Genomic DNA, 14,211 nt, shown 5'->3' with positions numbered 1-14,211 from the left:
CAAAAACCCAAAACAAAACCATGGCAAATAAACCCCTTCATTTCTTAGGTGAGTATGCAAACAGATTCTCAACACAACCACAGAGAGTAATATTTTTCTATTATTTAAAGTAGAGCAAAAAGAAATGTAATTCTATTAGCAGTAAAGGCAAAGATACGTCACACTCCTAAAAAAAATTATATTTCATTTAATTTTGAATTTTCTTCACCCTGCCCCATGGATCACATTGTGTCCAACTTCAAAATACTTAGCTTTCAAAAAACTCACTTTGCATTTGTCCCAATCCAGTAAATAATTCCATTTTCATCAAAATCATGTTGATGCCTGAACACAAATGTTTGGCCTTCACGTAGTTTTCGTACAAAAACAAATGAAGCCCTATCGAAGTCGTACCATTGCTTTGCTACCTACACATGAATGAAAAGAAATCAAGTATTAGAGACGCAGAATACAACCATTCCTCGTGAACTGTGCGTGTAGTACGTTACTCACCATTTTCAGGAGATACTGTTCTAGAGATTCAACAGTTGCCAACGGCTCCATCTTAAGCATTCTACCAGTTCGATCTATTAAAGATGTCTCCCCTGAGGCACGTTCCAAACGAAACCTCAAGCGCCTTGTTAATATCTGAAAGAGTAACTAAACGTTAATACCGGCCTTTCTGTTCAGGTTTTGTAATTCTAAGAAAAGAAAAAGTATTTGTGTAATTTAAGCAAACTATATTCTAATTTTATGCTTTAAAAAGTAATTCCCTAGTACTCCATTTTTTCAATTAACCCAAACAATTCTTTAATGTGACAGCCATTGTATAAGTCAATTATACATTCAAGCTATTTATATATATAATAATATATAATATATAGTATATAACATATATTTTCTCATTTTTCATGTGTTTTCATAGCTTTTATTTTCAAATCTTGTAGACTAATAACTACAACTATAACTATATGCTTTTTCAAAATAGTCAATAGCAGCAGTGTTTTTAAAACTTTCCCCAACTATTTTCTAATCATTTAACATCAAACCAGAAATATTCACAATTCACTGTCATTTTACAAAATCCTGAAGTGTTCTTTCAAACAGAAAAAATTAAGACTCCACACAAACTGGACAAAAGTAAGCTATATTTTTAGCCACACTGCAGCTTTCCTTTACAAGAAGCTGCTGATCGTGCAGGTGTCTTGTATTACCAAATGTACACACAGCCCTAGAAGGGACCCTCTTAACCATTATAGTCCATCCCTAGTCATCACAAATAAACATGTCTTATAACCATCTTCAACAAAATGCTCATTCAAGTAGTAAGGATACCCAACAGGGGGCATATTCCCACATAAAGAAAACAATACTTGAAGATAAAAGAACGAACACACACATTATCTCTTCAATCAGAATTTACTTTAACTTTCCAGTGTAAAAGTGACTGAGTAGAAGAACACCCAAACATTTAGGTTAGGTGTTAGTGGAATTAAATGCCAAGAAGTTTATTGTTCTTTACCTAATTCTGTCTACTTCTACAAGAATATGGTTCATACAGACTTAATATCTGTGACTTTTCCTGAAATTCACATATAACATTCCACCGTCTATCACTCAGTGGGATATATTGTTATTACTGTACATTTACCTGAAGATTATATGTAGATCCTGGTGTATCATACAAGTGGAGAGGTAGACGTTCAATAGATTCTAACACTGCTATCAATTTCCGAATTAATGCAACTGCTGGACGACTGCGACAGTGAAGTGACAGTGTTATCACACAACAAAGAGAAAAAAAATTCTACAGTATCTCAGAGAATAGTATCCAGCTGTAGCAAATATCTCAGCATGCTATTGCTACTGATATCATCTGTTCCAGTCACATGGTTAAAGTACAATAAGAAAAAAAAATAATCTGCACAGTGATGAACAAGTCACCTTTATGTTTGTCAATAGATGTATAGTCAGTATAGTTGCCTCTTACAGACAGAAGTAATTAAGTTAAATTTTCAATTGCTACTTCAATAGCAGGTGCTATCTTTTAAAGACTAATTTTCTATTCCAGAGAAAGACAAACTGAAATGGAAAGAACAGTTCCTTTGTCTTTATATTATTTTAAACATAGCACACTGCTTCACAGATGCAAAGGTTTTTTGGTTAAGTTTTGTTTTTACCTTTCATCATCTTCATTTTCACTGAATGCTGTTTTGAAAACATTTATTCTCTCTACTAGTTGGCTACAGTCTTGTTTCAAATCTAAATCGACACTCTAAGAGGAAGAAAAAAACATTAGTTCTAATACACAGCAACATACTCATTCTATAATACTGGCAAAAATATCTGTTTAGTCTCACTGAATTCCCTATTTAAAATCTGTACCTGAACAGCTAAATGGTATCAGTCATTAAAACTGACCAGTGTTGATTTAAAGATTTGTAACGGCTTATTCAAACTAAAGTGATCAATCTATAGTGATAGCATATATTCAAACAGTAGACCATTAACTGGAGCTAGTTTACCTGATTTCCATCAGGACAGGTAAAAGCCACATTTATAGATTTATTTTTTTTAAATTAAAGCACATGCCTGCATTGTTTTTTTTAGGAAGTTTTTCTTCAGAGACTTATGTTCTATAAACTCACATTATTTAAAACTGTAAGCAACGACTGAACTAAGCCACTACTGCACATTTCATATGGAGAAATAGTATTTTCATCCTTCAACAGTACAATTAAGTTTTCCAGAGCAGTCTTCATTAAATCTCTCCACGTATTTTCTCCCTCAATACACTGGAAGATAAAAAGACAATTATGGTGAAACAAGGTAACAGTTTTTCCACTTGCTTCATTTGAAAAATAATGTCCCAGTAAAGCACATAACTACGAAGTCAAAAAAAGCCCTCACATTTCAGACAGACACATTGTGACTCTTTTTTTACATCATGACAGACTAAACTGAACGTTATTATGCGACTTCCACTGACGTCACATATACTATAAATTAGAGGTATACTTTACCTGTCTGTTTGTATGAAGTTCCCATGCAGACTCCAACTGCGTTGCTATGTTCCTCAGTGTTACAACTACTCCTCGAGGCATGCTTTCAACAGCTTTGAAATGATCATCATATAAATCTCTCGCCATAGTGCGTACCTACAAATGGATTTAGATAATCAGAAGTCATACCTTACTGTAATGAGACTATTATTATTCTCCAAGATACTAGAAACTTGATAATCTTTTTAAAAAAGTCCATGACAGACACAAACAAATAGGGAAGAACCGATACCTATCATGTATCATGAAACGCAAAGATTGTACAAGGACAGAAGTACAGGAGAAATAAATGGAAACACACAGAACCTTACTGAAAGTTACAGAAACTAAGCTTACCATCATATATTAAAATATAGCACGAAGGTAGGAGAAAAGACAGGACTCTCAATCTGCAAATCTGTTTCTTTAGAACTGTATCGTGGATTTGGTAATCATTTTAGAGATAAGATGAAGGGGGTTTTAATATGGTTTCTGAATGCTCTACTCACATTCCTTAAACCAGTTCACACAAAAAGTCTTGATGCGACCTTACACTAAGAATTACTTTTTCTACAAAGTATGGATCACACAAGATACAGACTTGATGAAGTTCTCATTAAACAACATTTTGCTTCTAAGAAATTTCCCCAAAAATCTTTCCTTTCTAATATCATCACGTCCTACAGTAATATGTTTCACAAGCTCTGGAGCTACACAGTGCAATCTCAGGTATGAAAGAGCACTGCCTTACTTTTATCATTCCACCTATCCTCATTCAAACAGTATTTTAATTTTCAATTTATTGTCACATTTCCTCATATAAGTGTTTTTACATGCTGCAGATTTTTGGTACAGAACATCATCAGCTGCACTGTTAGAAACTGCAAGAGAGGTCAAGACTGAAGATTAGCTTGCGCCTTCGGCATCAGCTGGCCACAGAACGTGCTGTTATCTTGTGTTTTTGTAAAAATCTTAATACTTGAGTTCTTTGTTTCTTTTTTTTCCCCCTCAGTTTAAGGAGAGAAATAATTTTAGAAAAGTCTAAAATGAGGGCTTTTACACATTTTGCTTCACTACCACAATACTGACTGTTCACTTCCATCCCCCTATCCGTCACAATATCCAGTCTAAAATTAGTATCTGAACACAGTGAACAGAAGTAACATATGACTGTGATACAACTGTGGTACTGATCGTAACATCTTTTCTTTTTGCATATAAAAAAGAAAAACCTGAAGAATTATACAAATACGGGTCAGCAGGATTGGATTTCCTCACATTTTTAAAAGAAAATTCATTCTCTTCTACAAGAGCACTGTGTCTACTAAGACTGTTGGATAAAAACACCTGCAGAAGTGCTTTGTTCCAAGTGAAGTTTTCCCTTTGAAACTTAGTATAAAACTCTGTCTAGTTGAAATCAGATAAGATTTTAATCCTCTAAGAGGAAACTCCTACAACTACAAACTACTACAACTCCATAAGCATGTTCTAAAATAAAAAAAGACCTCAATTAATTTTAAGTATAAAATTCGCAGATGCTCACCAACCTTTTGCTTTGTCTTCTCTAGTTTAGATTTCAGCTTTCTTCCTCTTTTGCCTGTCCAGCCAGTCACAAATTCTGACCCTGAAACATATTTTCAGCAAAGTCGCAATTTCTCACAGGTACAAAAACAAACAGAAAAACTACCTCATATACACTTGCTCCTACTTGCACATAACACACACCTACACACTTACCCAAAGAGGTTTCAGCTGTAAACGAATGCTTTGTTCCTCTGTTAGATTCAAACACAAAGCCTGGCAGATCTTCTTTCAGTATTGTAGCTTGCTGACCATCGGAATTGTGAATTGCAATTTCTCCTTCTTTTAAACAGGTGAGTGACCAGTTTCCCACAGTAAGTTTAGTTGGCCCTGGTGCTGATAAAATTGGCTGGCTTATGGTAGATGGTTTTACTTGGCTTCGAGCTCTTTGCAACTTCTCAAGGAACTCACTCCTACTTTCTATTTAAAAAGAAACAAACGTGGTTTTTTTCTTCCAACACTTGATTCCACCATCATATCTCTTAAACAATGTTTTTTTTTGCAAGAGCAAAACAACTGAGCACATTCAATGCAAAATTAAGTTTGAAATTAAGGGTCTTAAAGTGTTCTAGATTTCTTCCCAGTATATTTCTGTACTTCAACAGTGATTTTTTTCCATGATCGCATCAAAGTGGACAATGTAACTCTTTCTGAATGGTGCTGCTGACAGATGTATTAATTCATCTTTACAATTACAACAGGAAGATCAAAGAAATCAATTATAAACTTTCAGTCTTGCGAAAATAATTTATCTCATTATGGCCAGCATGAACTGTTCTCAAAAGCGAGTTTTTAGAAATAGGAAATTAAATTACTCTTCCAACAGGAAAACAGCAATCAACTTCTTAGCATAAAGAAACTGGAGAAAATATGTTGAGGCCATACAAAAAACAACAAAAAAAAAGATCATAGAACTTTACAGAGTCTGACAATCAACAGGTGCTAAAAGCACACTGAGCTGAAACAACAGATATTTGCTGAGATTAAATGTCACAAACGCAGCCCAAAAGACTTTTTATAATTAATTTATAATTAATTCTATTAATCTCCTTTTTGAGAATCTCTACATTCATCTTCAAGAAAGTAAGAAAGCCCTAATTATACTACTTAATACAGTGACATTATGCTATTTCAAGTTATAATATAAATATTTCTACTCCGTTTTTAGTAATTACAAAAATTTTAAGGACCTCTACATCTCTAAGAAAAATATCAGATTAAAAAAAACCTAATGGCACCACATGAGACTTCATTAAAAGTGGATATTTACATGGAGATATTAAATAGATGAAAAACAGGATCATATCCTACTTTTAGGATATGTAGTTAATCTAGCCTGAAATTATTCCAAACATCTCAGTTTTAATTATATTTTGATACTGTAGTAACTAAAAGGCTGCACACTACATTTGAAATATTAATTAGCAAAATTCCAGAAAACGTGATGAGTTCATATTTAAAAAACAAAAATTCCATTAAAAAAAAGCAACAACTTCATTAATGTAAAGATCGCATCTCAACTTCAAAGTTAACATCTTTCAGCATACTGATTTAATACAACTTTTGTAGTCCATGCACTTGTAAAATTGCTGTTTTCCTTTTGCTGCAATGTTTTATGCTCTAGGTTTTTAAAATTTTCCATTTTTATTGTATAATACAAAAATGAACAATCACTGTGCAAAAATTAATATGCACTCTTAAGGCAAAACATTCTTTATTGCTTAAAATTCATAGCAGAGAGAAGTTTCATAAAAAGAATTCTGACATTTCATATGCAAAATTAAAATTCTGTTAATGAAACCTTTCCAAATTTCCATAATTACATATTAACAAATTTATTGTATAGCATGTCACACTGAAAGTGCAATGATTATACACGGTCGGGAATAACTTTGGGTTCCCTTAGACAGAATTTCAAGACTCACTTAAAGCTTCAAAATTACCATTAAATTTCAATTTTTGCATTGAACTTTTTTTTTTTCCTAAAAATTCAAACAAAACAAGTATTAAGCTAATGGGGAGAGGGGTGAGAACAGACCTTCTATGTCTATGTTCATAGTACATGTGCTTCCCTCTCCCTCCCCAACTTTCATCATGGGATACACACTTAAATTCCATTACTCAACCCTCTATATTCTTGCCATTCATTAAATTACTAAAAAGTATATAATGAAATTAATCAGTAATGATTTGGGACAGCAGAACATACAGTATAGTTCAGGACTTAAAGATACTATTCCAAGTCTACACAGTACTGTAGTAATGTTAGTTAGCAAATACAAGTTTCTTATTTCTTAAGTAAAAAAGGCTGCTGCACACGCTTAGAACTAACGGTTAAAGTTCTGGCAAATTACACTGCAATGTCAGCACTTTTAGTAGATGTTTACTTGACAAAAAGTTGCAAGAAGCCTCATGTAATCCTAGCTTAGCTCCTTCCCTTACATAATATCCATGGCTAAGTATCTTGTTCGAAAACTTGGGATTTATTCACTCTTTTAAAAAAAAAACTGATAGGAAGAGACATTTTAAATTCTCAATCTGACTTCTCTTGTTTTAAATTCTCTTTACTCCAAATTCATCTGAGCCATCCCCATTCCACTCATACAGAAATAGTTAAGTCTCATCCCCACAGCCACACCATCTGGAAGGAAGAAAGCAGAATTGGCATCCAGGGGCTATGATGATTTAAGAAATTTACCTCATAGATCTTCTTAAAATTGTATTGTATGATAAACAAGTATCTCAAAACAGAAATTGTTCAACTTTTAAGGTATTAGTCTTGTTAAAAAGAATGCAAGGATACATTTTTTGACCAAAAAATCCCAAACTCTAGAAGTGGTTTCCAGCTGTGTTATAATCTAGAAACACACTATATCACATTTTGTCTTCATGCCCCAAACTTGATGGATAAAGTCGTTAGCACTTAATTTCTATCCTGAATCATAATATGTTCTGTTATTTTACTCAATGGCTTGTTGAAAATGTAATAATATTGCAAAGCATTTTATGTCTGCTGGCTCATAAATGCATGAACTGCAACGAAATACAGGAGGGTTGTTTCTGCATCCAGAACAAGTTGTGTATTCTGTACAGAAAATTAAAACCACCTGTGCATTGCCAGTGCATAAGGTCTGTTCCCTTATCCTCTCTCCAACAAACAATTAAGACACTGTAATTGGTTTCCCAATAGTGATGAGAAACTTTCCATTACTTTGTCTTCAAACACATGCAATTTCATTCTGCTAGCTAGAAGCAAACAACAAATCGCCATTTCAACCTGCTTTTCCTGGGATGGTCACTACAAAGTGCTTTTAATGACTGGGGTGAAAAAATTAAGTATGCATGGAGAAGAATCAAACCGCAGTTAATACACTTTTACTGGCAAGATGTTTACTTAACACAGTTCACCAAGGAGGTAAAGTTATGGTCACATGCTATCTGACAAAAAGCATCACAATTAACTGACCACCTTCCACCTGTTTACATCCTTTACTATTTAGTAAGCCAATTCCTGCAAAACAAAATAGCTCCAATCAAATCATATAAACAAATAGAACAGTCTCAAAACTTAACTTGGACTTGAATTGTAAAGAAACTACCTGAACTATCGGATCCTCCTTCAGGGCTGCCACTGGAATACATTGTGGCCAGTTTTCCATCCAAGATAAATCTGAACCATCCATTACTACCATTAGATAGCTCCAGGGCTGCAGCATCACTCCAGATATATAGGCAGTCCCTTCCCCTAATGATTGACCAGTCTCTCCAGTGATATGGTTTACCCTGTTGCAGTTCTTTAGCATCCTCCTGTGGTTCATCCTCCTGTAATAAAAATGTATCAAAAACAAAAACCTAACGACCCCCAAAAAAACCCCAAACAAGCCAAAACCCACACTAGAAATGCTTAACTTATCCATTCATTTCACCTAAGTGGTCAGTAATATGACTCTTGGAAACTGGTAAATAACTTCAACATGCACTTAATGTTTTCATTATGTAGAAAATTATTTTACATTTTAATATATCCTATAACAACATTTAAAACATCTGCAATTATTTGAGGCATGTACATTGAAAGAGATGCACTCTGTTCAGAAAGGATTGATTTCATTTAGCAGTCATTTTCAAAACACTAGACAAAAGCAAGTGTCAGTTGACCACAAGTAAGCACGAATAAGAAAACTCACAAGATAATAACATGCTAGCAGAAGATGAAATTACAGAAAACACCAACAAAAATAATTTTAAAAAGTGGTGTACAAGAAGCATTAATTTAATAACCTAACTACCTTCGCCCGGACATTTTCATAACAGTGAAAATTGTACTAGAAGTCTTTTACAGGAACAAATGAAGCTATCAATTTTGTACTTACTTTCTCAGGTTTAGACTCCTCTTCATTTTCATCATCAGATGACGGCCCCGCCAAAGTTGACACTTTACTAATTACACCAAGTCTAGCCAGTTGGTCTAGAAAAAGATCACCACCTTTATCCACCAAATCCCTTATGATTTGCAAGGCTAGCAAATGGCCATCATCATCATCCTGTAATACATTGGGATGGAAAGGAAATAATCAAGCAAATCTCTCTACTTAAAAATATCTACATGCTGAACTTCACACAGGGTCACAGATGGATGCTATAAACATGTAAGGGTCAGTTATTAATAAGGAGATAGAATCAATATGCATAACCTCCTTTTTTGCACTGGTTTCATAAAAGGACATCATATTCTTTCTTCCTACCTCTTGATCAAGGACTGTAGCCGTTATCTCAACCAGTATCGTGGGAAGATTGTGGCCAGCATCAGAGTCACAAACTTCTTTCAGCAGTGCCTCAGAACAAAAATGTATCATTTTTCTAATGAGGGCAAGACTTGCTTTCCTTTAAAAGAGATCATAGGGAAAAATTTTTTATAAAAAGATAAAGCAAGCAGTAATCAAAGCAACAAAAAGGTTCACGATAAAACTCCTTTTGCAGTATATTTATGCATGCTTTCTGAACAAAAAAAATTTGTAAATGAGCTCCAGTTCTGGTTATTGGAACCAAAACTGGCTATTGCTAATAAGTCCTAGATTGTCTCTAAGAATAATTCACCTACTGATGTTTTTTTATTCTCCAGCACTATGAGTCTAAACATCTTTTTCTCTCCTCAACCCTTCTATATGTAAACCTATTCTACATTCTGTCTTTAGTGATGGCAATTCACTTCTGCACACTTCACCTTCCTCCCAGGTATCCAGCCTTCCATTTCTGTCACCTACTTCCTGTGTTTTGGAAGATCCCTAGAGTTTTAAAATCTAAGATTATTATTGAATCATGCAGCTTTCCATATTGAGAATTACAATTAATTCGGAAGCCAATCACTTCTGTATGGTTAAAGCTGAACTTTTATTTGACTGACTTTTAAAAACATGATTTATATTTTAAAGTTTTCTTTATGAATCAGGTAGAGAGCTAACTACTTCTTTCCATAATCTACAACAACAGTTAATTATGCACAGATTGTTAACTTAGTTTCTTATTTCCTTAATTTAAAATGACCTAGTTTAAGCTTCCTATCATCATCTCATGTAGAGTCTCTATCCACTAGAGTCCCTGTTTATCTTGTATTTTCAGCCCTCAAAGTACCTATAAACACTGGGAACACAAATAAGAGATGAAGTAAATGTTACATTTGCAGTGTAGAAGGCTGAGAGGTTCTGGTCAGACACAATTTATCACAAGCATTACGCCACCCACAGTATTCCTTTTTAAGTATTAAATTAGATTACATTCTTTTAATTCTCTCTGTAAGAGGCATCTTCTCCAGTTGATTAACACTTAAGCTGTTAAGAAGCCTTCTAAAACAGCTTTTTCCAGTCTTTCTGATTTTCCAATGAATGTGTCTTGATACCACTTCATTAGTTTTCCTCTCCTAAACTAGTACTTTCATTAGAGTGGCTACTCACAGCCATAACCAAATACACAATATACATAGTCTATACAGATACAATCTGAACATAGTATTCTTTCATGATGCTATTATAGTCAAGAGTATGCTTCTCTCTCCCAACTAACCATATTTTTTCCAACACACGACTTCCTCAGAAAAAAAAAAAACAATACTTGTAACACTTTTCAAACCATCACTTCTATTCAAACAGAAATATGCTTAAGTGTCACTTTCATTACTTAAAACTTTTAGATGTTATAATTTTTACTGAAAAAAATCCACCTTGGCTTTTTTAACAGAGTGCATTAACAAATTCATAACATGCAGGGAAATTGTCTATCATGACTATTACCTTATTGAAGGCAACATAGTTTGTTGAAATGTTTGTGCAAACACTGGCAATAATCTTTTCAAGTATATGGGTGCCATTTCTGGATCTCCTTTGGGTTCATTACATTCTTCCTCATCCTTGTTTGTATCTTTCTTTTTCTTCTCATCTCCTTTGTTAACAGGACACATCCAGTCCCCTGGAAAATAGTTTTGCCCCAATATGCTCAATGGCAAAAAACAATCAACCAACCAACAAACCCCTTCAAACAAACCTAAGAGTTTTCTTTACCAGCATCTAAGTACCTGAATAGGAACATGCATTCCTGAAAGTATAAAATCCACATGCAGAAGAATTCTTGAAGATAACTGTTTGATAACAAGTATCACCAAAGACCACTCACAGGATAAGCTCAAAGTCCTTAAAGGGAACTAAATATGAATACATAACCACCTGTGGTTCCAGCGCTATAAAAGCTTAAAGAACGGGTGAAATGCAGTTCCCATGTAGAAAGAAAGGACGCCAGAGAAGCTATCAAGCTTCTGAACCCACAGCAAAAAACCCAGGCTAGCCCCATTCCACAGCTGAAGAGCACAATCACAAGCACTGCTCATGCCCCGTCCTCAGTTTCTTCAGTAATCTCCATCCCTTAAGATCATCTAAAATATTAAGGTTTTTATATGTACTTTGCAAGTTAAGGAAGGTTGGTCACAAAACACTATTTTTTAAAATTAATCTTAATAGAGTAAAATTCTAAAACTGAATTACTTAACATTTCTACTAGCAAGGGTATGGAATTAAAAACTGCACTCACCTGGAGACTGAAGAATAGCTACTACTTCGCTATGCCCCCTTTCACGAGCTTTGTCTAAAGGAGTTTTCCCATCTTCATCTCTCAAATCAGGGTTTGCGCCATGTCGTAAAAGAGTCTGAGAACAAATATTTTTAAATATGAAAAAAAATTAAGATTCCTTCTTCCAAAGTAGTAAACATGTTTTTTCATGCATCTTTCCTACACTTCTCTCATGCTGGTAAGCAGTTAGAACTCTTGTGGTCTTTGTATCTGTAGAGCTAATATGAAACTACTTTTATTCATATTACTAATCTATCATTAAAAAAAATTACATTTTGATAAAGAACATGTAAATATTTTTCAGTGCATATGTTAAACATATTGTATCAAAGACATGTTGTAGAGAACAAGGCAAAAAGTCAGTACGTAAGGCTTTCTAACAGTGTCAATTTAAATCATACCTTTGCTACCTGAGGTCTTCCAAAACATGCTGCATAATGTAATGAGGATGACCTCTGACCTCTGTTAACATCAGCACCTCTTTCACAGAGAAATTCTACCTGTTAAACAAGAAAAAGAAAACTAGGTTTTTTTTAATCTCTTTCTTTACACAAATAACCTAAGTTCTTAAGATTCTGTAAAATTAATTTACCATTTCCTGAGTTCCAAAAGCGGAGGCCCAGTTTAAAAGAGTTTGTCCTACATCATCCATAAAATTTACTTCAAAAGCTGAAAGATACAATTAAATAAAATAATCAAAGCTCACAGAATTATGGATCAAACTTCATCAATGTTCTTTAAATAAATTTACCTGAATTTCCAGGTACTACCTAAGCATTTGTTATGACACCATAGACTATAAAAATAAATAAATACTTTACTTATTCTCTTTTTCAGAGTATTTTTGCTTACCTCCTGTGTCAATAGCATCTATTAGTGCATCAGTATCCTTACTGCGGATGCAATCTATCAGCTGTCGATGAGAACGTTCCCCAGAACTATCCAGTCTTCGCAATCCTGGGATTCTGCCTGTAGATCCAGCACTGGATTTTGGCAGGGCTTTTCTCCCTTCGAACAGTAGCACCAAAAGAAGATCTACTAACCGCATCGTATCCAGTACACATCTCTCATCACCCTGCAACGCACTTTCTATAGAATCTGGAAGTTCAGATCTTAGGAGATCCTGGAAATAATTAAAAGTCTGAACAATAAAAAATATACAGGGCTTTAGAAAATACTATCAGAATTGGGTTTCATTTCCATATGAAATGTTTCCTTTATTCCCCTCTTTATAACTAACTTATATGTATTCATGTATATATATACATATAAAAATAAAATCTATAAATCTGTGTACCGATATATACACAATAGCAACACAAATCTTGCCTATATTAAAGTACATGAAGGGGAAAAACCCTATGAGAACAAAAAGCTGCAGAGTAAAAGGTTTTCTTACATGTGTTACTACTGGAGAGCCTCTACACAGGGTTGACAACAGGCTTACAATAGTTGACACCTGATTACTTAATTTAGAATCTGCAGCTGTAGATGGTGCTCCAGTGCTAGTCCGCCCAGGTTTGCAAGCTGATGATGGTCCTGATACTGTCCCACCAGCAGCTGCCATGCGAGATAACAACTCCTCAGTTAATCCATGCTTAGCTAATGGGGCTGGGTCAACTCCACGCCTTGTGAATCTGTCAGCTAATGAAGCAAAGCATCTCAGAGCTCCATCTGAAACCTAAGAAAGAAGTGCAAGAAAAAAGATGAAAAATCTGCTACTTAAGATGAGAAGATGCTAAGGGGATATTTGGAGGAATACAGGACACACAGAAGCAGGTTATTTAACCAGGTTCCCTTCAAAGTCCATGAACAGAAGAGATAGGCTTTTTAAGCCAGAAGCTTGGAGTCAGAACCAAACAGTGCTCCAAACTGCTCACTGAAGGACTGTATGGCTGTTGGGTTTTTTCCCCTCCTTTTCTCTCTGTTGATGACCTACAGAAATTAAGGGGACTATTTTTTGTCTAAAGTTCAGCATTGTGAGCATCTCCTTAACTATATGAGCAAAACCTCAAGCCAATCTAGAAAAACAGGTTTAATAATCAAATTGACAAATTAACAAATGTTGGAACCACATTTTAAAAATAGTTGTTAGTTACAGATGTTGTTCTTACAGGAAGCACAACTACTTATAATCCCCACTACCCGTTGTCCATTCTGACAATACAGTTTGAAAAAAACAAAAAAATTCCACAGCTTGGTATTGAAATACAGAGTGATTAACTTTCTGGTTGTTCTGATGTTCAAAACTGTTACAGCAACTTCCTAATAGTAAAACTTAAAAAAAAAAAACAAACCAACCCAAAACCCACCAGAACACCATGAAAGTGGCCTATGAGGTTTTACTTCCTAATTTTCACACATTTACTGAATTTCAAATTTGTTCCTCAAAGAACAATTAAGATAATTTTAAAATTTCTTTGCAGTTTTATCTTCTATATTTATAAAACGTAAGATGTTAATGTTATTAATTTTCATATTATATTACTATTAA

The 14,211-nt window shown here is 34.3% G+C and overlaps 1 protein-coding gene across 1 annotated transcript in view; it reads right to left on the bottom strand.

Moving 5' to 3' along the window:
- Window positions 1–13,394, bottom strand: part of HECTD1 (HECT domain containing E3 ubiquitin protein ligase 1) — a 38,684-nt gene extending 25,290 nt beyond the window's left edge. Inside the window, exons 1-17 of the mRNA XM_010072901.1 lie at window positions 13,117–13,394; window positions 12,570–12,858; window positions 12,310–12,386; window positions 12,119–12,217; window positions 11,679–11,793; window positions 10,889–11,063; window positions 9,347–9,485; window positions 8,975–9,145; window positions 8,201–8,423; window positions 4,758–5,021; window positions 4,568–4,644; window positions 3,003–3,137; window positions 2,628–2,774; window positions 2,160–2,254; window positions 1,631–1,736; window positions 493–627; window positions 268–407 (exon numbers count right to left, since the gene is read on the bottom strand). Of these exons, the coding sequence (XP_010071203.1) occupies window positions 268–407; window positions 493–627; window positions 1,631–1,736; window positions 2,160–2,254; window positions 2,628–2,774; window positions 3,003–3,137; window positions 4,568–4,644; window positions 4,758–5,021; window positions 8,201–8,423; window positions 8,975–9,145; window positions 9,347–9,485; window positions 10,889–11,063; window positions 11,679–11,793; window positions 12,119–12,217; window positions 12,310–12,386; window positions 12,570–12,858; window positions 13,117–13,284 (2,555 nt within the window). The 5' untranslated portion in view covers window positions 13,285–13,394. The remainder of the gene's footprint in view (window positions 1–267; window positions 408–492; window positions 628–1,630; window positions 1,737–2,159; window positions 2,255–2,627; window positions 2,775–3,002; window positions 3,138–4,567; window positions 4,645–4,757; window positions 5,022–8,200; window positions 8,424–8,974; window positions 9,146–9,346; window positions 9,486–10,888; window positions 11,064–11,678; window positions 11,794–12,118; window positions 12,218–12,309; window positions 12,387–12,569; window positions 12,859–13,116) is intronic.
- Between the last annotated feature and the right edge of the window lie 817 nt (window positions 13,395–14,211).

Source organism: Pterocles gutturalis, unplaced genomic scaffold (assembly GCF_000699245.1).
Source record: "Pterocles gutturalis isolate BGI_N339 unplaced genomic scaffold, ASM69924v1 scaffold40952, whole genome shotgun sequence".
NCBI lineage: Eukaryota > Metazoa > Chordata > Aves > Pterocliformes > Pteroclidae > Pterocles > Pterocles gutturalis.
The sequence above is the reverse complement of the archived record's forward strand: the minus strand, read 5'-3'. Positions and strand labels throughout refer to the sequence as shown.